This window comes from Stenella coeruleoalba (assembly GCF_951394435.1).
Source record: "Stenella coeruleoalba genome assembly, chromosome: 20".
Lineage (NCBI taxonomy): Eukaryota > Metazoa > Chordata > Mammalia > Artiodactyla > Delphinidae > Stenella > Stenella coeruleoalba.
Window position 1 is genome coordinate 35,980,135 of NC_137166.1, and position 23,697 is coordinate 36,003,831.

The 23,697-nt window shown below is 38.6% G+C and overlaps 1 protein-coding gene across 7 annotated transcripts in view; it reads right to left on the reverse strand.

Annotated features, from left to right (window-relative positions):
- The window catches only part of PHKB (phosphorylase kinase regulatory subunit beta), a 193,905-nt gene that overhangs the window by 38,780 nt on the left and 131,428 nt on the right, over window positions 1–23,697 (reverse strand). For all 7 annotated transcript variants that reach the window (XM_079906270.1, XM_079906276.1, XM_079906271.1 and 4 more), the window contains 6 exons: window positions 19,695–19,750; window positions 19,088–19,181; window positions 14,372–14,455; window positions 13,557–13,661; window positions 12,305–12,387; window positions 12,008–12,098 (listed from right to left, as the gene is read on the reverse strand). In XM_079906270.1, coding sequence (XP_079762396.1) covers window positions 12,008–12,098; window positions 12,305–12,387; window positions 13,557–13,661; window positions 14,372–14,455; window positions 19,088–19,181; window positions 19,695–19,750 — 513 coding nt within the window. The remainder of the gene's footprint in view (window positions 1–12,007; window positions 12,099–12,304; window positions 12,388–13,556; window positions 13,662–14,371; window positions 14,456–19,087; window positions 19,182–19,694; window positions 19,751–23,697) is intronic.

The following is a 23,697-nucleotide window of genomic DNA, read 5'->3' on the forward strand; positions in this document are numbered from 1 at the left end:
CTCCAAAGAAGATATACAGATTGCCAACAAACACATGAAAGAATGCTCAACATCATTAATCATTAGAGAAATGCAAATCAAAACTACAATGAGATATCATCTCACACCAGTAAGAATGGCCATCATCAAAAAATCTACAAACAATAAATGCTGGAGAGGGTGTGGAGAAACGGGAACCCTCTTGCACTGTTGGTGGGAATGTAAATTGATACAGCCACTATGGCGAACAGTACGGAGGTTCCTTAAAAAACTAAAAACAGAACTACCGTATGACCCAGCAATCCCACTACTGGGCATATACCCTGAGAAAATCATAGTTCAAAAAGAGTCATGTACCAAAATGTTCATTGCAGCTCTATTTACAATAGCTAGGACATGGAAGCAACCTAAGTGTCCATCAACAGATGAATGGATAAAGAAGATGTGGCACATATATACAATGGAATATTACTCAGCCATAAAAAGAAATGAAATTGAGTTATTTGTAGTGAGGTGGATGGACCTAGAGTCTGGCATACAGAGTGAAGTAAGTCAGAAAGAGAAAAACAAATACCGTATGCTAACACATTTATCTAGAATCTAAAATAAAAAAAGGTCAAGAAGAACCTAGGGGCAAGATGGGAATAAAGACAGAGACCTACTAGAGAATGGACTTGAGGATACAGGGAGTGGGAAGGGTAAGCTGTGACAAAGTAAGAGGGTGGCATGGACATATATACACTACTAAACGTAAAATAGCTAGCTAGTGGGAAGCAGCTGCATAGCACAGGGAGATCAACTCGGTGATTTGTGACCACCTAGAGGGGTGGAATAGGGAGGGAGGGAGATGCAAGAGGGAAGAGATATGGGGACGTCTGTATATGTATAAGTGATTCACTTTGTTATAAAGCAGAAACTAACACACCGTTGTAAAGCAATTATACTCTAATAAAGATGTTTAAAAAGAACAAAAAACAAAAAAACCCCTAAGTATGCTATGTCAGATGATAACTGCAAAGTTGAAATGAGAAAGGCAGGGGATGGGGAATGCTGGGGCAAACAAGTAGGAAGAGGCAGGTTTGCCATTTTATAGGTTATTAGAAAAGACTTCTCTAATAGGGTGACATTTAAGTAGAGACTGAAGGAAGCATTGCAGTCAACAATATGGATCTGAGGATAGAGTGAACAGCAAGTGTAAAGGTCCTGAGGCAGGAGCATGCTGGGTATGTTTTAGGAGTAGTAAGGAGGACAGTGTGGCTGAGTAGAGTAGATAGGGGAGAACGGTAGGAGATGAGGTCAGAGAAGAAGGTCCAGACCATGGGCATCACTATTGGAAGAACTCTGGTTTTCACTTAGTGTGAGAGAGGAGGTCATTAGAGGCTTATGATATGTGACATAATCTAACTGCCCTATGACCAGGTAGAGTAGGAAGAAGCTAATAATTGTGTTATGGCCAATAGGAATTTAGGAGACTACTATAAAAATCTAGGTGACAGATGATGCAGCTTGGACCATGATGTTAGTGCTAGAGGTGAAGGGAAGTGGTTAGATTCTGGATGTAATCTGAGGGTAGAGAAAATTGGATTTGGTAATGGATTGTAATGTGGGTTATGAAAAAAAAGAGTCAAGAATTTTTAACTCTCAAAGCTGATAGCCAATACTGAAAACGTAAGAAAAATAATTTTGATTTAGTATTTTCTATTTTTATTAGCCTACCCACCTTAATTCAGCTCATAAAGTAAATGTTTAATCTGAACTAACAGACAAGTTCTAGATTCCATTCCATTAATAAGTTTTAGAGCTTTCAATTTGAAAAATTCAATTGGTTGCACAGACTCCTGAATTAGTTTTTTTTTTATTGAAGTATAGTTGATGTACAATATTATATAAGTTACAGGTATACAGTATAGTGAGTCACAATTTTTAAAGGTTTTACTCCATGTATAGGTATTATAAAATATTGGCTGAATTAGTTTTATAAAAAATATTGTAATTAATTTGCTATGCATTAATACCTCAGTTCTGATGGTAATTAAACAACTTAATATTGATATATATGTGTCAAATGCAATATAGTATTCAAAAAGGTATCCTGCTCAGTGATATTCAAATATATCCCACCAGGCCTTTTCCAACTGAACATACCACCCAAGAATGTACTCCACCCCATTATTCTGCCCCCCTATCTGGCTTTATATTTGGTTCTGCTCCCCTACTAGAATAAGTCTCATGAGATCAGGGACCTTGTATATTTTTTTCACCATTGTATCTCTGCTGCCTAGAGAGGGTACTCAGTAAATATTTGTTGAATCAATGAACCAATATCTACATACTTCTTACAGAGAGAAGAGTACTCTGGGAATGCAGAGATGAGTAAAGCCTGGTCTGATAGAGTTTTCAATCGACACAGAGAAGCAGACACAAGAAACTAGCCATACCTAAAATAAGAGCTACAGCAAAGCTCAAGGAAAATGCCACAGAAACACACTGGAAGGAGAAATTAATTCCAGTCTTGGAGACTTCGCTAAAGAGGTGACATTGACCTAAGTTATAAAAGTAAAGTATGACTTAGAAGGAAAAAAAGAAAAAGGCAATTCTAGAATACAGTAACAGCATGAGCAGGAAAAAAAAATCAATTTCATTAAAGATTTTGAAATTACTCAGTATACTTGAGGAGTAGAAAGCAGGGCTGGGAATGAACTGCATGAAGACATGTCCTGGGTGATGCAGCTAGGAAGTGATGCTGAGGCCCAATGATGAGAGATTGTGGACCACAGGCTAAGGACATTTGGAAGGGCCTGAAATAAAATCCCAGAGAAGTTACATAGGGCCATTTTTATTTACTATATTAAAGAGAAGACAAAGGCTGGTATGGGGGTATGAGGGGTTGTTTAATGGGTATAGAGTTTCAGTTTTACAAGATGGAAAGAGGCTTATTCTCTGGTTAAGACTCTGTACTCAAGGGTACATATAGGGCACAGCAGAGAGCAGAAGATAAAAAGATTAAACAATGGGAGAGACAGGGAAGATGGCGGAAGAGTAAGACGCGGAGATCACCCTCCTCCCCACAGATACATCAGAAATACATCTACACGCGGAACAACTCCTACAGAACACCTACTGAACGCTGGAAGAAGACCTCAGATCTCCCCAAAGGCAAGAAACTCCCCACGTACCTGGGTGGGGCAAAAGAAAAAAGAAAAAACACAGACGAAAGAAGAGGGACGGGACCTGCACCAGTGGGAGGGAGCTGTGAAAGAGGAAAGGTTTCCACACACTAGGAAGCCCCTTCGCGGGCGGAGACTGCAGGTGGTGGAGGGGGAAGCTTCGGAGCCACGGAGGAGAGTGCAGCAACAGGGGTGCGGAGGGCAAAGCGGCGAGATTCCTGCACAGAGGATCGTCGCTGACTGGCACTCACCAGCCCGAGAGGCTTGTCGGCTCACCCGCCGGGGCAGGCGGGGCTGGGAGCTGAGGCTCGGGCTTTGGTCGGAGCACAGGGAAAGGACTGGGGTTGGCGGCGTGAACACAGCCTGAAGGGGGTTAGTGCACCAGGCTAGCCAGGAGGTAGTCTGGGGGAAAGTCTGGACATGCCAAAAAGGCAAGAGACTTTTTCGTCCCTCTTTGTTTCCTGGTGTGCGAGGAGAGGGTTGCTTAAAGGAGTTCCAGAGACGGGCGCGAGCCGGGGCTAACAGCGCGGACCCCAGAGACGGTCATGAAATGCTAAGGCTGCTGCTGCCGCCACCAAGAAGCCTGTGTGCAAGCACAGGCCACTATCCACACCGCCCCTCCCAGGAGCCTGTGCAGCCCACCACTGCCAGGGTCCTGGGATCTAGGGACAACTTCCCCGGGAGAACGCACAGCGTGCCTCACACTGGTGCAATGTCACGCTGGCCTCTGCCGCTGCAGGCTCGTCCCGCACTCCGTACCCCTCCCTCCCCACGGCCTGAGTGAGCCAGAGCCCCCAAATCAGTGGCTCCTTTAACCCCGTCCTGTCTGAACGAAGAACAGACGCCCTCCAGCGACCTACAAGCAGAGGCGGGGCCAAATCCAAAGCTGAGCCCAGGGAGCTGTGCGAACAAAGAAGAGAAAGGGAAATCTCTCCCAGCAGCCTCAGGAGCAGCGGATTAAATCTCCACAATCAACTTGATGTACCTGCATCTGTGGAATACCTGAACAGACAACGAATCATCCCAAATTGAGAAGGTGGACTTTGAGAGCAAGATTTATTATTTTTTCCCCTTTTCCTCTTTTTGTGAGTGTGTATGTGTATGCTTCTGTGTGAGATTTTGTCTGTAGAGTTTTGCTTTCACCATTTGTCCTAGGGTTCTATCCATCTGTTTTTTAAAAATTTTTTTCTTAATAATTATTTTTTATTTTAATAACTTTATTTTATCTTACTTTATTTTATTTTCTTTTATCCTCTTTCTACTTTTTCTCCTTTTTATTCTGAGCCGTGTGGATGAAAGGCTCTTGGTGCTGCAGCCAGGAGCCAGGAGTCAGTGCTGAGCCTCTGAGGTGGAAGAGCCAACTTCAGGACACTGGTCCACAAGAGGCCTCCCAGCTCCATGTAGTGTCAAATGGCGAAAATCTCCCAGAGATCTCCAACTCAACACCAACACCCAGCTTCACTCAATGACCAGCAAGCTACAGTGCTGGACACCCTATGCTAAACAACTAGCAAGAGAGGAACACAAACCCACCCATTAGCAGAGAGGCTGCCTAAAATCATAGTAAGTCCATAGACACCTCAAAACACACCACCAGACGTAGACCTGCCCACCAGAAAGACAGGATCCAACCTCATCCACCAGAACACAGGCACTAGTACCCTCCACCAGGAAGCCTACACAACCCACTGAACCAACCTTAGCCACTGGGGACAGAAACCAGAAACAATGGGAACTATGAACCTGCAGCCTGCAAAAAGGAGACCTCAAACACAGTAAGATAAGCAAAATGAGAAGACAGAAAAACACACAGCAGATGAAGGAACAAGATAAAAACCCATCAGACCTAACAAATCAAGAGGAAAAAGGCAGTCTACCTGAAAATGAATTGAGAATAATGATGCTAAAGGTGATCCAAAATCTTGGAAATAGAATAGAAAAAATGCAAGAAACATTTAACAAGGACTTAGAAGAACTAAAGGGGAAACAAGCAATGATGAACAACTCAATAAATGAAATTAAAAATACTGTAGAAGGGATCGATATTAGAATAACTGAGGCAGAAGAACGGATAAATGACCTGGAAGATAAAAGAGTGGAAATAACTACTACATACCAGAATAAAGAAAAAAGAATGAAAAGACCTGAGGACAGTCTCAGAGACCTCTGGGACAACATTAAACGCACCAACATTCGACTTATAGGGGTTCCAGAAGAAGAAGAGAAAAAGAAAGGGACTGAGAAAATATTTGAAGAGATTATAGTGGAAAACTTCCCTAATATGGGAAAGGAAAAAGTTAATCAAGTCCAGGAAACACAGAGAGTCCCATACAGGATAAATCCAAGGAGAAATACGCCAGGACACATATTAATCGAACTGTCAAAAACTGAATACAAAGAAAACATATTAAAAGCAGCAAGGGAAAAACAACAAATAACACACAAGGGACTCCCTATAAGGTTAACAGCTGATCTTTCAGCAGAAACTCTGCAAGCCAGAAGGGACTGGCAGGACATATTTAAAGTGATGAAGGAGAAAAACCTACAACCAAGATTACTCTACCCAGCAAGGATCTCATTCAGATTTGATGGAGAAATTAAAACCTTGACAGACAAGCAAAAGCTGAGAGAGTTCAGCACCACCAAACCAGCTTTACAACAAATGCTAAAGGATCTTCTCTAGGCAAGAAACACAAGAGAAGGAAAAGACCTACAATAACAAACCCAAAACAGTTAAGAAAATGAGAATAGGAATATATATATCGATAATTATTTTAAATGTAAATGGATTAAATGCTCCCACCAAAAGACACAGACTGGATGAGTGGATACATAAACAAGACCCATATATATGCTGTCTACAAGAGACCCACTTCAGACCTAGGGACACATACAGACTGAAAGTGAGGGGATGGAAAAAGATATTCCATGCAAATGGAAATCAGAAGAAAGCTGGAGTAGCAATTCTCATATCAGACAAAATAGACTTTAAAATAAAGACTATTACAAGAGACAAAGAAGGACACTACATAATGATCAAGGGATCAATCCAAGAAGAAGATATAAGAAGTGCAAATATTTATGCACCCAACATAGGAGCACCTCAATACATAAGGCAAATACTAACAGCCATAAAAGGGGAAATTGAGAGTAACACAATCATAGTAGGGGACTTTAACACCCAACTTTCACCAGTGGACAGATCATCCAAAATGAAAATAAATAAGGAAACACAAGCTTTAAATGATACATTAACAAGATGGACTTAATTGATATTTATAGGACATTCCGTCCAAAAACAACAGAATACACATTTTTCTCAAGTGCTCATGGAAGGCTCTCCAGGATAGATCATATCTTGGGTCACAAATCAAGCCTTGGTAAATTTAAGAAAATTGAAATTGTATCAAGTATCTTTTCCGACCACAATGCTATGAGACAAGATATCAATTACAGGAAAAGATCTGTAAAAAATACAAACACATGGAGGCTAAACAATACACAACTTAATAACGAAGTGACCACTGAAGAAATCAAAGAGGAAATCAAAAAATACCTAGAAACAAATGACAATGGAGACACGACGACCTAAAACCTATGGGATGCAGCAAAAGCAGTTCTAAGAGGGAAGTTTATAGCAATACAATCCTACCTTAAGAAACAGGAAACATCTCGAATAAACAACCTAACCCTGCACCTAAAACAATTAGAGAAAGAAGAACAAAAAACCCCCGAAGTTAGCAGAAGGAACGAAATCATAAATATCAGATCAGAAATAAATGAAAAAGAAATGAAGGAAATGATAGCAAAGATCAATAAAACTAAAAGCTGGTTCTTTGAGAAGATAAACAAAATAGATAAACCATTAGCCAGACTCATCAAGGAAAAAAGGGAGAAGACTCCTATCAATAGAATTAGAAATGAAAAAGGAGAAGTAACAACTGACACTGCAGAAATACAAAAGATCATGAGAGATTACTACAAGCAACTCTATGCCAATAAAATGGACAACCTGAAAGAAATGGACAAATTCTTAGAAATGCACAACCTTCTGAGACTGAACCAGGAAGAAATAGAAAATATGCACAGACCAATCACAATCACTGAAATTGAAACTGTGATTAAAAATCTTCCAACAAACAAAAGCCCAGGACCAGATGGCTTCACAGGAGAATTCTATCAAACATTTAGAGAAGAGCTAACACCTATCCTTCTCAAACTCTTCCAAAATATAGCAGAGGGAGGAACACTCCCCAACTCATTCTACGAGGCCACCATCACCCTGATACCAAAACCAGACAAGGGTGTCACAAAGAAAGAAAACTACAGGTCAATATCACTGATGAACACAGATGCAAAAATCCTCAACAAAATACTAGCAAACAGGATCCAACAGCACGTTAAAAGGATCATACACCATGATCAAGTGGGGTTTATTCCAGGAATGCAAGGATTCTTCAATATACGCAAATCAATCAATGTGATACACCATATTAACAAACGGAAGGAGAAAAACCATATGGTCCTCTCAATAGATGCAGAGAAAGCTTTCGACAAAATTCAACACCATTTATGATAAAAACTCTGCAGAAAGTAGGCATAGAGGGAACTTTCCTCAACATAATAAAGGCCATATATGACAAATCCACAGCCAACATCGTCCTCAATGGTGAAAATCTGAAAGCGTTTCCGCTAAGATCAGGAAAAAGACAAGGTTGCCCACTCTCACCACTGTTATTCAACATAGTTTTGGAAGTTTTAGCCACAGCAATCAGAGAAGAAAAGGAAATAAAAGCAATCCAAATCAGAAAAGAAGAAGTAAAGCTGTCACTGTTTGCAGATGACATGATACTATACATACAGAATCCTAAAGATGCTACCAGAAAACTACTGGAGCTAATCAATAAATCTGGTAAAGTATCAGGATACAAAATTAATGCACAGAAATCTCTGGCATTCCTATACACTAATGATGAAAAATCTGAAAGTGAAATCAAGAAACCACTTCCATTTACCCCTGCAACAAAAAGAATAAAATAGCTAGGAATAAACCTACCTAAGGAGACAAAAGACCTGTATGCAGAAAATTATAAGACACTGATGAAAGAAATTAAAGATGATACAAATAGATGGAGAGACATACCATGTTCTTGGATTGGAAGAATCAACACTGTGAAAATGACTAGACTACCCAAAGCCATCTACAGATTCAATGCAATCCCTATCAAACTACCACTGGCATTTTTCACAGAACTAGAAAAAAAATTTCACCATTTGTATGGAAACACAGAAGACCCCGAATAGCCAAAGCAATCTTTAGAACGAAAAACGGAGCTGGAGGAATCAGGCTCCCTGACCTCAGAGTATACTACACAGCTACAGTAATCAAGACAGTATGGTACTGGCACAAAACCAGAAATATAGATCAATGGAACAGGATAGAAAGCCCAGAGATAAACCAATGCACATATGGTCACCTTATCTTTGATAAAGGAGGCAGGATGTACAGTGGAGAAAGGACAGCGTCTTCAATAAGTGGTGCTGGGAAAACTGGACAGCTACATGTAAAAGTATGAGATTAGAACACTCCCTAACACCATACACAAAAATAAGCTCAAAATGGATTAAAGACCTAAATGTAAGGCCAGAAACTATCAAACTCTTAGAGGAAAACATAGGCAGAGCACTCTATGACATAAATCACAGCAAGATCCTTTTTGACCCACCTCCTAGAAAAATGGAAATAAAAAGAAAAATAAACAAATGGGACCTAATGAAACTTAAAAGCTTTTGCACAGCAAAGGAAACCATAAACAAGACCAAAAGACAACCCTCAGAATGGGAGAAAATATTTGCAAATGAAGCAAATGTCAAAGGATTAATCTCCAAAATTTACAAGCAGCTCATGCAGCTCAGTAACAAAAAACAAACAACCCAATCCAAAAATGGGCAGAAGACCTAAACAGACATTTCTCCAAAGATATACAGATTGCCAACAAACACATGAAAGAATGCTGAACATCATTAATCATTAGAGAAATGCAAATCAAAACTACAGTGAGATATCATCTCACACTGGTTAGAATGGCCATCATCAAAAAATCTACAAACAATAAACGCTGGAGAGGGTGTGGAGAAAAGGGAACCCTCTTGCACTGCTGGTGGGAATGTAAATTGATACAGCCACTATGGAGAACAGTATGGAGGTTCCTTAAAAAACTACAAATAGAACTACCATATGACCCAGCAATCCCACTACTGGGCATATACCCTGAGAAAACCATAATTCAAAAAGAGTCATGTACCAAAATGTTCATTGCAGCTCTATTTACAATAGCCAGGACATGGAAACAACCTAAGTGTCCATCAACAGACGAATGGATAAAGAAGATGTGGCACATATATACAATGGAATATTACTCAGTCATAAAAAGAAACGAAACTGAGTTATTTGTAGTGAGGTGGATGGACCTAGAGTCTGTCATACAGAGTGAAGTAAGTCAGAAAGAGAAAGACAAATACCGTATGTTAACACATATATATGGAATCTAAGAAAAAAAAGTGTCATGAAGAACCTAGGGGTAAGACAGGAATAAAGATACAGACCTACTAGAGAATGGACTTGAGGATATGGAGAGGGGGAAGGGTAAGCTGTGACAAAGTGAGAGGGTGACATATGGACATATATACACTACCAAACATAAAACAGATACCTAGTGGGAAGCAGCCGCATAGCCCAGGGAGATCAGTTCGGTGCTTTGTGACCACCTAGAGGGGTGGGATAGGGAGGGTGGGAGGGAGGGAGACGTAAGAGGGAAGAGATATGGGAACATATGTATATGTATAACTGATTCACTTTGTTATAAAGCAGAAACTAACACACCATTGTAAAGCAATTATACTCCAGTAAAGATGTAAAAATAAATAAATAAAGATTAAACAATGCATTAAGTGAAAGACTCATAAATGAGCTGATTAAAAATTGGAGAGCTGTCATTTTAGTCCATGTTGTAGATATAAACAAAGACTTTGTTGCTTAGTGATGGGAAGCTATTATCCGTTTCTCTGACTTTCAAAGTGCAGTGTTGCACGAACCCGTGGTCCAGCATCTGTACTGTCAGAATTAAGCCACTTGTGCTGTGTATGTGAAAATAATCTGTGCTGTTGTAAGTATCCTGGACAATTTGATAATGTACTATTTTATTGTCTTCTGAATCTGCATCGGTAGAGAGAGACAACTTATTAAACAGCTGGCCCAACGAGAGATGTTTCTGATAATATACAGCACAGTGCAAAATCCCTGACTCCCCTCCCCAACCCTGCTCTCAGTACATGGAAGCAAAATGTATGTCCTTCAAGCAGAAGGCTAGATGTTTATTTTCCGGGGAAACTGAAGAGCAGAAGAGAGAAAAATCTCCAGATATTGGCATCTGGGTTTTCCCCAGCAAAAAGGGCCTTTGCCACCAGACTACCTTACAAGTAAATTCATCATGACAACGATCCTTTTTCCCAAACACACAGCTTCCAATGAAGTTTTTATTCTTTCACTCTTAAAAATGAAGGGATAGCTAAAGATTACCAGACATCTGACAAATGTCTCCAACATGAAAGAATGAGCCCCCCAAAACAGAGAAAAAAAACCTGAAAGAGATAATGTAGAAAGGAAAAATTTCCAAAGCTCTCTAGTTAATGTTCTCAGAAGGATAAGACAACATATAATACCCAGGAAAGAAAGGACAAGATAGTATGAAAGGGAAAATTAAAAACATGACAGCAAAACACAAAACTCAACAGAGGAGCTACATGATAAATAACAAAGAAATTCCCCCGTGAAGCATTACAAAAAGACAAAAGAATAAAAAATAAGGGGAAAAGATAAAAACTTAGGTAAAAATCATCAAGTATGCAAAATATTAGGTTGGCCAAAAAGTTCGTTTCTGTAATATCTTATGGAAAAACCCGAATGAACTTTTTGGCCAAGCCAATGCAAGCACCAGTGAATGATTATGTAAACATGCCATTTACCACATTACCTACACAGGTCCCTCTTTATAAATTTTCCTCTTTCTTACTCAATATTGAGTATCTACTACATAAAAGACTATGAAATGATCGCAACTTTTTAAAGGAAATAAGTTGATAATGGACTACAATTTGAATAGTTTATGTTAAAGGTCATAAAAGGATATTAAAAGAGAAAAGTATCATTTCTGGTCTGAGTGATTCTGCAGAACTGGTCTTTAAAGTTTGGTAAGACTTCAAAGCCCAGTGATGTTGAAAGAAGGAAAGCTACTCCAGGCAGAGGAAATGGAGTGAGCAGAAAGGGGCAGAACCTCACAAATTTGAGAACACAGTAAGTAATCTGTATTGGCTGAAGCAGAAAGAATGTTTAGTAGGAGATCATTGTGGGCAGAGAGGCTGCTATGGTTATAGGGAACCACAAAGGGCTTCTGTTATTTAGGAGCTATGAAAATAATGCTGTAAAATTCTGAATGGAACAAGAATTATCTCCAGGTTGGATGTCACTGTGTGGTAGGGAACAGAGCACTGGACCAGGGAGTCAAAGAACCTGAGCTTATACAGCAGGTCACTTCACCACTCTGGACCCCACCTTCCTCAAATGCAAAACTGAGGTCAGAGATGATCTCTTAAAGTCTGAAATTCTGGTGGGAAACCACTGCAATTGCTCAAGCATCAGATTGGAGGGATCAGATAAATGGGGTGATGGCAATAGGAACGGGAAGGTAGACAGAGAATAAAACCTTCAGACAAAAACCTTCCACAGAATATAATTAAGAAACATAGCTGTATCTGTGGACTAATTGTGCTGGAAACAGAAACACTGAAATTCAGAAGACTACCTGTAGACGATCAACGTGAACTTTGACTCCTCCAACCACTCCATTCTTAAAAGCTGCCAGCATATCTAGTATGGGATTGAATCGGCTACCTCTGAAAAATATAAACAGATAAACAAAATGTGCATATTAACAACAGAATGAGAAATTAATTATCTAGTACTAAGTACCCTTTACACACGCAAAACACTCTGTCACACGCTGAGATGGATATAAAAATACAAGGAGGCCCTGCTTCCAAAGGGTTCACAGTGTTAATGGTGATGAGATGCATGCGCCTCAACTCTTTCAGCCACCTACCTTATATTGTCTTCCCGGATGAGAACAAGGAAAAGTGGATGTCCATGCATTTTCCAGTATTGCTTAATAAACTGTAGTGCATTCTATTAAAACATAAGAATGAGGCAGGATGTAATGGCACAGTATCTGAGCTGATCAGGATGCTTAACCATTAGTGGCAAAGAGCCAACAAAACTATTCTATATCAAGATAATTCATAATCAAACCCTGGATAAGATAGACTACTTAGGGGTAGAAATGTTCTAATACATACAAGTTAAGCTAGAAACCATTCTGATTTTAAACTTCGTTCTTAAAAACAGATCACACATGTTTTAAGGCTGCACCGCCCCCCACTCCTTTTTTGAGGCCTAATAAATACAGTTCGAGAATGGTCCCAAGGAAGGAAAATCAACCCAGGGTTATCATCCAGAAGATTAATTCTCACTCCACGTTACTGTAGATTTATATTACAGCCGGTAGAAGAGATTGGGGTGAATCTATACAGACCATTGGAAACATGAAGAGTTCTTTATTTGACTCAATTTCTATTATCATTATCATCATCATCATCATAATCATCATCCCATCAAAGACATACATTAATACTTCACTATGTGCCAGGCACTATTCTGAGGGCTTTGCATATATGAACTCCTAATCCTCAGGACAGCTCTATTCAGTTATACAGATGAGAAAACAGGGACACAGAGAAGTTAACTAACTTGCCCAAGATCACAGAGCTGGTAAACAGTAGAGTCAAGATTTTAACAAATGAAATCTGGCTCCAGACTTCATGCTCTGGGCCATGACCCTAAGCTTTTCTACTCTGTAAATGGAAAAGGCAGTGGAGGAGATTTTAACTGAGTGGGTATAATGAGTTAGGTGAGGTTTTACTTGAAATTCTTCATAAATAAAATCATTTTGGTAACTCAACTTTTGTTCAAAAAGTGATAAACTTACTATCGTATGAACATCGTTTCCAAAAAAGTTCCCCCTCTGCTTTTACAACTACAGTATATACCCTTTAGTTCCATTTGTAGAAGGTAGACAAGTAAAGTCATACAACTTTATATAAAACAGAATACATCTATTATTCTAATGCTGCAAGTAATTTAACTCCCCAAAGCTATGCAGATGTTGTTTTACTTTCATATTTGATACTGTATTAACCCAGTATCATAGACCCAGGAGCACTTAATTTAACAACATACGATAGAAATCACTAGAAACAAAGTCATCCCATTTCAATTAAAAGGTGTTCTGAAGCTACCTTTATGTCATCTATCAGCAGTAAAACATCTTGAGACATGTAGAAATCACTTAGGTCAAAGATGATAGGGTAACAAACCACAGTCTTTCCTAGAATGCGATAAATCTGTAAAGGATAAATTTTTAAAAAAAGAAAAAATATAAACAAACAAACAAATAAAACAGACCAAAGGCAAAGGTACAGTACTATAAGTCCTAATAAAAATTAAAACTGATGTTTAATTCTGAATAAGCAAACAAAATAATCTTATAAATCTACATAATGTTAAGAAGGTACAGCTTCTTGATTGACTCAGTATGCTAATAAAGTAGTCCGCCTCTACTATAAGGGAAAAAGCCTCCGTCTGAGTAAATACTACTATAATCAGGTATCTTACAAGGCTCAGAAACAAAAGAGCAGTGAGATGCTTATCTATTTTTAGAAGAGTTCGTGGTATCACACAAAACTAATTTTTTTTTTTTTTGCGGTACGCGGGCCTCTCACTGTTGTGGCCTCTCCCGTTGAGGAGTACAGGCTCAGGACGCGCAGGCTCAGCGGCCATGGCTCATGGGCCTAGCCGCTCCGCGGCATGTGGGATCTTTCTGGACCGGGGCACAAACCCGTGTCCCCTGCATCGTCAGGCGGACTCTCAACCACTGCACCACCAGGGAAGCCCCCAAACTAATTATTGATATTTACTTGTAGAAAATAATAATTCAGATAATTAGCCCAAGTATATGATGAAATGTGAGAATGGATGCATAGCAGGTCAAACATCATTCCCGTCTGTGGTATTACAATCTGAACACTGCTCTCCAAGGAAATTTCATGAGTACCTTTGATGTACCGAGGCAGCCAATGGGCCTATCTGGCCTTCCGCAGAGTCCTAATTTTTCATTGATCCCCAGATGGAAATAAGCCTGTAAGACACAACTGTGTAAATCAGAGCCAGACAAAAATTCATGCTTTTCCTTTTTTGCCCCCTTTCCCCCCCTCGACTAATGCCCTGCTAATTTCTGATTTCTCCAGAGAAAAAGAGGCCAGGGAAACTTTATTCAATGGACTTGTAGGAAAACAAGCCAGCTAATGACATCAACTTAGATTCTGGGGCACTGGGAGATTTGAGAGCAAAACTTTTGCAGATCCATTTAGCAACATTCTAAAATTTGACATTGTTCTTACACTGTCATGTCATGAATTTATAACTTGCATGGCTCTATCTGATTCATACAAGCACACAGAGAAACAAATGCTTCCTCTGTGATAAAAATTTTGGCTCTTTAAAGTTTTAAAAAACAGGGCCACATAACTTCGACCAGATTCCCACCTTCAAGTATTTCCCACCAACATGGAAATGTCTTTACTGATTTTTCCGATTATATGAATTTTATGAAAAATTTAATCCACATGCTACAAGTGAATGGTCCTGTTACTCTCGTAACCCCTTAGGCAACAACTATTTCACTTTGGTATGTGTTAAAAGGAGTGTAATTTATTGTGTGATCCCTAAAAACACCAGAAGCATAAGATAGGGTTATAGATTTTTAACAGTGCATAGATAAATACCCATATCACATACACACATACATGTATATATATTTACATAAATGGGTTCATATACTATATAATCTGGTGTTCCATTTTTTTAAACTTAATATTGTTTTTCTACAAAGTAAAAACAGATAAACTTGGAATGAACTAGGGGTTAATTAGTGCCAGAGCACTTAATCCAATCAAGAAGTCTCCTTACCCTATTTAACATGGATCCCCTGATGAAGGTAGCTCCCAATTTTTAGTTATTTCAAAACCAATTCTGTAACCAATTTTGGACAGTATACGATTACTTCTTCAGGATAATTTCTTAGACTTGATGAATCAAAGAGAATATACATTCTCTTTCAAACATACTGCCAGCTTGGTCACCCTCCAGAAATAATGGACCAATTACTTCGACATTAAATGTGCATAGGCCATTTTTGTCACTCTCTTGAGTCACAATGACATTTCATTTTAGTTTTAAACAACTGTATTCAAATATTTTGTGGTGGACCATTTTCCCATATACTTAATAGCTATTTGTATGTTCTATGCACTTTTTCCTTTCTTCCCCTGTCTACTGGGCATTTGTCATTCTTTTTCATTTGTAAAAGATCTTGGTATGTTAAGAATATTGCTGTTTTATCAAATATTTTACTCAATTTGCTCATCTTCAATGTTGTTATGAAATGTGAGAATGACTGCATAGTAGTTCAAACATCACTTCAGCATTTGGTATTTCAATCTAAACATTTTTCTGCTAGGAAATTTCACAAGCACCTTTGATGTGCCAGGTTGTTTATGCTACCTTCAATTATATTTAGTTAAATCTGTCAATCACTTCCTTAATCGATTTTTGGCACTAGTGTTACTCTAAGAATGGACTTCCCCTCACAACAGTTGTAAACTGTTCTCCTATTTTTTTTTTAGTGATTTTATATCTAAATCATTAAAAAGATTTAAATCTTTAATCTGTCTGGAATTTATTTTTGTATCTGATGAGAGGTAGAAATCTAACCTAATGGAAAATCAAACCAACTGTCTCTACACAATCTACTGATTATCATTTGAACTGATTTCAAATATCAACCTCAACGTATACAAAATTAATGTCATCACCAGAGCTCTCTGTTCATTCTGCCATGGTGCACACATGTATGTCAGAGTTAGCTGTCTCCTTCTCCTTCTCCATTGAATGTTCCTAGAAAATAGCACCCCCTGAGTTGGCACTGTGCCTGGCATACAGCTGGTGCTCAGGAAATACTCGATGGATGAATGAGGGAGCAAGTGAATGTCCTCCTGAACCACATGTGCTGTGCATATTAATTCTGGAACAGCAGTGGTTTTAGACAAAGTCCACTGGCTATAAAAAGTACTCTATAAGTATTATATAGCACTGTATAGCTACACTGAAACTACAGTGCACAGCACTAGATGGAGACCACTTTCCCTTAAATTAATATTTATGTCTAAACTACTTTAGATTTCTTCTTTTAGGCAAATGATTATATTAATCAACCATGCACAAGTTAAAATGTACTGATCTAGGCAGATTTAAAGGAAATCCTTAAATACTACTCTATTACAGTAAAAGCATTTTCCTTAACTTTCTGAACCATGGTAGAGAAGGTCTATGACAATTAAGTAATCAGATGCAGAATGCTCACTGAATTCTAGGGTACTGATAATACCGTCCCTACATTGTACACATTCACACCATTTAATGCTCTGAAACACATAGCAGGGACCAAACCACCTGGAAGTACAGAAATACTTCATTCTACATCTGCAGTGTATTCAGATCTCCCATGAGGCAAATCAAACCACAGTTACCACATTATGAAACATTAACCACACACAGTGAAAGCCTTACCCTCAGCTGTCTGCCCTCACACCCTCTTCAGTGGGCTGAAGGAGGGTGCAACTTCTCAGAAGAGAATAAGCAGCCACTGGCATAAGAATATGTGTATTAACTAAGATTTGAGGGAACATTTTCACTTTTAAAAGGTAGACTATAAGAAACAATGTAGTCGGCAGTATATCTTAGAGGGTGAATCCCAAAATGCAGCTAGCTTGAAACACAGAGGCTGTAGCCACAGAGAATTTTCCATCCTGACACGTGCACAGAGAAGCTGGGCTCCTGGTCACATATCTGTCTTTTTAGCCACAACACACACCCAAATTGTAAATCATGCGTTAATGCCATCTTTAAAACAACAAAGTATAAAATAAGTCAGGACCTGTTATAAGTCTTCACTTTGTAACAGAATGCTTCCTACCACCTCTGTGACTCCTCAGCACCTTGCACTAACATCTGTCATAGCACCGATCAAAGTGGATTGTCATTAACTATTTTTCTGTCATCCCAACAGACCCAGAGGTCACTAACTGAGAACAGGGACAGAGTCATTTTATCTGTGTGCTCCACACAGTACTCTGCACAGAACAGGTGTTACGATGAATGAATGAATGAATAAAATGCCACATTCAAGTTATTTGGAGCCATGTTGGTCTCTTAAGTCTTGATTGTATGTTGTCTGGTAGAGTACAGATGCTCCCAGAAAGAGGTGCTAATATACATTAGGCCTGAAGATACAGATTCAGGTTAATTTGTTTTGAGAGCATGTTTATCAAAGAATAATAACCTTTGTTACCATTCTCTGGAGCTTTCAGTGAGAGGCCATAAAAGTGTATCAGCAAATACAGCCTGCACCTGAACGATAAGTGCACAGTGTTACAACCTTAGATTTTCTGCCATTCCATACAGCCTCCTCTCCTTGCCTTGTGGATCCTTACTTCCCTCTTGGCCTCATTTAGCCTCTTCTACAATGAAACCTAGCTTTCCATCGTTTACTTTGTAGTGTGATTTTAAAGTGTTACCTACTCCAGGGTTCCTTGCATTTTTAGCCATGTCTCTTTAATCGAGGGGGAGAAAAGAGCTCTAATTTGTTAAGGACTTTTGAAGAGCTGGTGCTCTGGGTGACCTAACACCCAGGTTCTGGTTTTGTTGTCAATGCATGAAGTCCAGTCTGATTAGCAACAACTCTGGGGCCTTGCATTTTCCCTGCAATGTGCACCTCACTTCTCTGAGCTTTTATTCTTTGTTGTAACATCAAGGTTTTAATAAAAAACATTTTTATCAGCTTAACTGACTCAATCAATCTTGATCACTTGAGAGAGACTATTCTAAACATTTCCACCAAACACCAAAAACAAACACTGTTTTTTTTGGCCAGGCGGCATACGGGATCTTAGTCCCCGAGACCAGGGATCAAACCTGCGCCCCCTGCATTGGAAGTGCAAAGTCCCAATCACTGGACCACCAGGGAAGTCCCATTCCTGTACTGTTTTTAATGATTACCAAATAAAAACAGTGGTTTAAAAATAATTAGTGGAGATCAACAATTTCCCATCCCTAATGAGCAGTAATATTCCTAAACTCAGGCATATGCTGCAGGGCAGTGCATACAAAAGGCCTCAAAAGTCATCTTTTAATCCAATCTAATAGGTATGTAACTGCATCAAATATAAATTCAGATGTCACTTTATAATTATTTTGAGACCCAGCAAACCAAAGAGGGTAGGAATTACTTCAGACTCCAAATAGTAAGGCAAGAGAAAAAGGGAAGTAGTTATTACCAACAATATTTAGGTGAGAAGATTTCTTTAATTGTTAATAAAAGGGAAAATAAATCAAATGTAAAGGTTAATTTTATACACCACTACTAAAATTAAGGCTGATTTGTTATTTAAGTGGTCAGTCCAGGTTTGTAATAGACTTTAGCAAGGAGCAGAAATCAACAAGACCTATGAATATAACGCACACACACAATGCAGTTGTGTTTCAGTAACAGTGTCTGATAAAGTGGGTCTCTCAGCTTAATCAGAAAGACTTTGGATCAATGACCCTATCTCAGAATTGGATTTTTAAATATGCTTCTTGACTATAAACTAAGTCTAATCATCATGCTCTAGTACCTACATAAAGGAGACAGTAAAGAAGCAGAATCACTTACTTTCACGAGCTCCTGCTGGGCCCAGATCTGAATGGGTTCTACCTGTTGAGGAGTTTGAGTCTGAATACCATATGTGTTGAGGAAAACCTGAAGGCTAAAAAACACAGGGAAAAAAAGAGACATTTTCAGTAATGCATTTATATGGACAATGGTGAAGGAGGAGGAGAAAAGGGGAAAGACTATGCTAGTTTGGAGCACATTATTCATTTGTTAATGTCAGCAATATGTCATCTGCACTGGAATCCAGAGCCCTCTTGGGTTCTTCACAAAGCATCAGCTGTGAGCTTTGGGGGCTGCCAGAGAGGTAAGCACTAACTTGGGGGATCCCCATAATCTGTTTGCATTAATTTCTCAAAACTACACACCAGGCAACACTGGCACTGGTCACAGACTTTAATTAATATTAACACCAACTAAAGCAAAATTATTTTTAAACATGAAAAGAATGTTATTCTGGCACTTAAAGTGACATTAGTGACATCCTTGAAACCCTGTGAAGGGGTCTATGAAGTTAATTTCTACCACCACACTCAGTATTATAAGCCCAAAGCAATCAATCCCCTTCCCTCCCCCTCAAAAGAACACGCCACCCATCTGGATTTCATACCGTTGGCTTTCTGCTATGAGCGCTACATAAACAACCAAATCATTTTCCAGTGGGCCCTGTAATACAGAATAAGGGAGGGGGGAAACATTTTAAAAGATCTGGTCATCATCAACTATAATGAGAATCAAGGACAATAGTAACCATCTCTGAGCAGTTCATTAAGATGATGGACACCAGCTGGCTCTAAGCAGTTGCCTCTCTTTCCTTGCTCTCCACTGCCTACTAATCAATTTGATGGTGTAGACAGAGTAATGGAACACCAAGGAATGGAAAGCCATAAATCTCACCACTACTGGAGGGGCTAGTCTGTCAGGGCTATTTTGAACGATGCATAAGAGTAGTTTGGGGACCGAGAGTCATTTTCCGTCATTTAACTATGAAGGGAAGAGTGGGAACTAAAAATAAAAACCTAACTTACGTATTCTCTAAAAAAATGACTGTGAGTTAAAACTGTTCATTTGACATCTTCACCACATAAAGCTATTCCCTTTCTGGTTAGCCAATTTTCCTTTGGCACCTGATACACCAAAATAGCTTTATTCTAATATATAGCTTCTACGGTAGAGAATGAACTACCCAGTTGACTATATAATTACCACCGTGTTAGTTAAATACAAGCTGTTGGGCTTAATAGTTCTAATCAAACATAGTGTTGGATATTTGCTACTTTTTGTGTGTGTGGAAAAGATTCACTATAGCATATATTATGCATAGCTAAAATGAATCCAATTTTGAGCTTGTATATAACTAACACAGAACATTAAGAAGCACCAATAAATTACAGTATTAGGAAGCTCTGAAAATCGTGATCAAATATAATTTCTTCATAGTAATGAATCCAACATTCCCAATAGTATGCTGTAAAACATTTGATTTACTATCAGTCAGTTCCTCTCTATGGTATTTAATATGCCAGTAGAATTTATGTATGATAGAAGGCAAGAAATACCAGAATACATATATCAGCAGTAAGTAACATACAAAGGATGGTTCCCAGAATTATCGTGAAAATGCCATTTCAGGCAGTCTTCAATGTGATTTAAATGAATATATAAGGAAAAATATGATGGAACAACCTCACAGAAATAAATAGACATTAAAAATGCTATAAATTCTATTTTTATTTGATAAAGACTTTAAAAGTTGATGTTACTCAAAAGGATGAGAAAAAGTAATTATTCAGAGTCTCGTCAAGATTTCTAACAAATGAAAACATTAAGCTTCATTTTTCGTGGATGAAATCTCCCATTCATCAAAAGAAGTAACCTTAGAGCGGGCCATTATCTATAATCTTCAGGGCAATTAGAGTTTTTAAATAAAAAGCAAGTGAATACATATATTAGAATGCAGATGTTATTCCACTAACAATAAATAAGGCCGCTTACAGATCCTAATTGGTAAACTGGTTTCTTCGTTTTGAATCACAGGCCTGTTTAAGACAATGTTGTTTCTATTTGTATGACAGAGCACTCAGATCTAAAATGCCCACTACACATGTTGAATCATAGTGAGCATCTGATTAGGAGACTATTCGATGGTTGAAGAACTCTTTCATTTGAAAAGTCAGCATTTAGGAAAGTTCCAGTTCAATAACCATCTACCATAATGAACTCAGGCCTTTAACACCAGCCCAAGCGGGACGCTTCACCCCATTTCCACCCACAGAAAGAATTGTGCGTGGCCGGTCCCACCCCAACAATTTTCTTCCTTTCACTGACAAAGTTGGAACTATCTTTTCTCTATTTTCATAATTTTCTTCAAACCTCCAAAATTACTGTCTAAACCAATGAAGTCTCTCTGAAAACTGCCTAATAATAAGTAATACCTCCTATTTCTGAATGGTATTTTCCTTAATAATATTATAATATTTTCTGCTTTTAGGTTCACAAAGTACACACGTGCGCGCGCACACACACACACACACTCAAGTCCAGTGTGGTACTGGTGCTCTACATTTTATAAGCATGTATGCACTTATTCATTTGACCAACAGTTAAGACATACAAGAATCCACGCTAGACTCTGATATTACAAGATGAATACAACCCAGTGCCCATCCTTGAGTTTAGTCTATTGCAATAGATAGATAAGTTTTCAAACGTGTTTATTATCACAGAAAAGTATCCCACTGATATCTTCCTTTGCCAGTATAGATCTACCTGGTTTAAAAAAAAATGGCTGAAAGACATTACATTATATGGATGTGCCATAATTTATTCAAGCCATGTTTATTTTGATAACATTTAGGTGGTTTCCAATATTTCGGAGAATCCTGAGGATTCAGGGAGAACAAAGTGCCAAGTACAGTATTTGAAACATAGTAACAATAAAGGGCACGAATATTTCCTGCAGCTGTACTTACAGTTTTCACACCTATCCTAGGGCAGCTGCTTTCTCTTCCTTGTTGAGATTTGCTGTAACATCTATGTTGCCCTAGAATGTTTTCCACCATTCTAAGACATTAGGACCATCCACTATCCCATTTTTATGACTAGTTCTTCACCAAATAATTCCAAACATCTTTTCAAAGAAATCCTCAGATGACTTACCACCTTCCCAGTTTTCCCTCCCTTTATTTCTCAAACATAGACTACCACTATTTCCTTACTTTCCTTGTCTCTGTTAGTTCTGTACTCTGCCATCTATCCTGCTTTGCCTTTGAGATGGAAATCCTTACCCTTTAAGTCCTTGTTCTTCTATTCATCTCACTTCTTTCTCTTTCTCTCTTACCAAACTCATTCACTCTGGTATCTTTCATTATCACTTCTAAGCAGATGATTCCATATCTATATTTCTAGTCTTGAACTTTCTCTTGAGTTCTATCTAGTTCCCACATTTTTAACTGCTTTCTGGACATTTTCTTTTGGCTATTTTCAAAGTTAATAGGTCTAAAACTCAACTCCTTATCAATCCTACTCTACCTCAAATAGACTCACTCTAGCTCAGAACCTCTGAACAACCTTTGACTCCTCTCTTTTACCCTCAATATCCAATTTGTCACCAAAATCCTGTTAATCCTTCCTTCATAAAATACATTGCTTGAATCTTCTTCTCATTTCATTTCTATAGCAACATTCAGGATTGAAAAGTAACAACAATAGCAACAATCACTTTACAGAACATCGTACATTCTGTGTGTGAGGAGGCACTGATCTAAGTGCTTTAACAAACCATCATCCCATTTTACAGGTAACAAAAATGAGGCACAGAAAGTTTAAGTAACTAATCCAAGGTCATAAAGCTAGTAAATAGCAGAGCTAGAATTCAGATTCAGGCAGTCTAACTGCAGAGTCTGTGCTCATAATCACTCACTTACTCTGCCTCTCAAAGAGTGGAAAGAGGGCAAGTTTTAGAAGTGAAATACCCACAAAACAAGTTCCATTCTTGTCACTTCCTATCCCATGATCCTGGTTATCTAATAGGAGCCTTAAACTTACCATGGACAAAACTGAACTACTGATTTCCATCCTTAAATTCACTCACCCTTAAAGTATGTCTTATCTCTCTTTTTTAAATTTTATTTTTTTCTTTCTTTCTTTTTTTTTTTTTGCGGTATGTGGGCCTCTCACTGTTGTGGCCTCTCCTGTTGCGGAGCACAGGCTCCGGATGCGCAGGCCCAGCGGTCATGGCTCACAGGCCCAGCCGCTCTGCGGCATGTGGGATCTTCCCGGACCGGGGCACAAACCCCTGTCCCCTGCATCAGCAGGCAGACTCTCAACCACTGTGCCACCAGGGAAGCCCTAAATTTTATTTTTTAATTGAAGTATAGTTGATTTACAATATTGTGTTAGCTTCAGGTGTACCACAAAGTGATTCAGTTATACATATATATATATATATATATTTATTATTTTCCATTATAGGTCTTTACAAGATATTGAATATAGTTCCCTGTGCTGTAGAGTAAATCTTTTTGCTTATCTATTTTATGTATAGTAGTTTGTATCTGTTAATCCCATACTCCTAATTTATCGTTCCACTCCCTCTTTCCCCTTTGGTAACC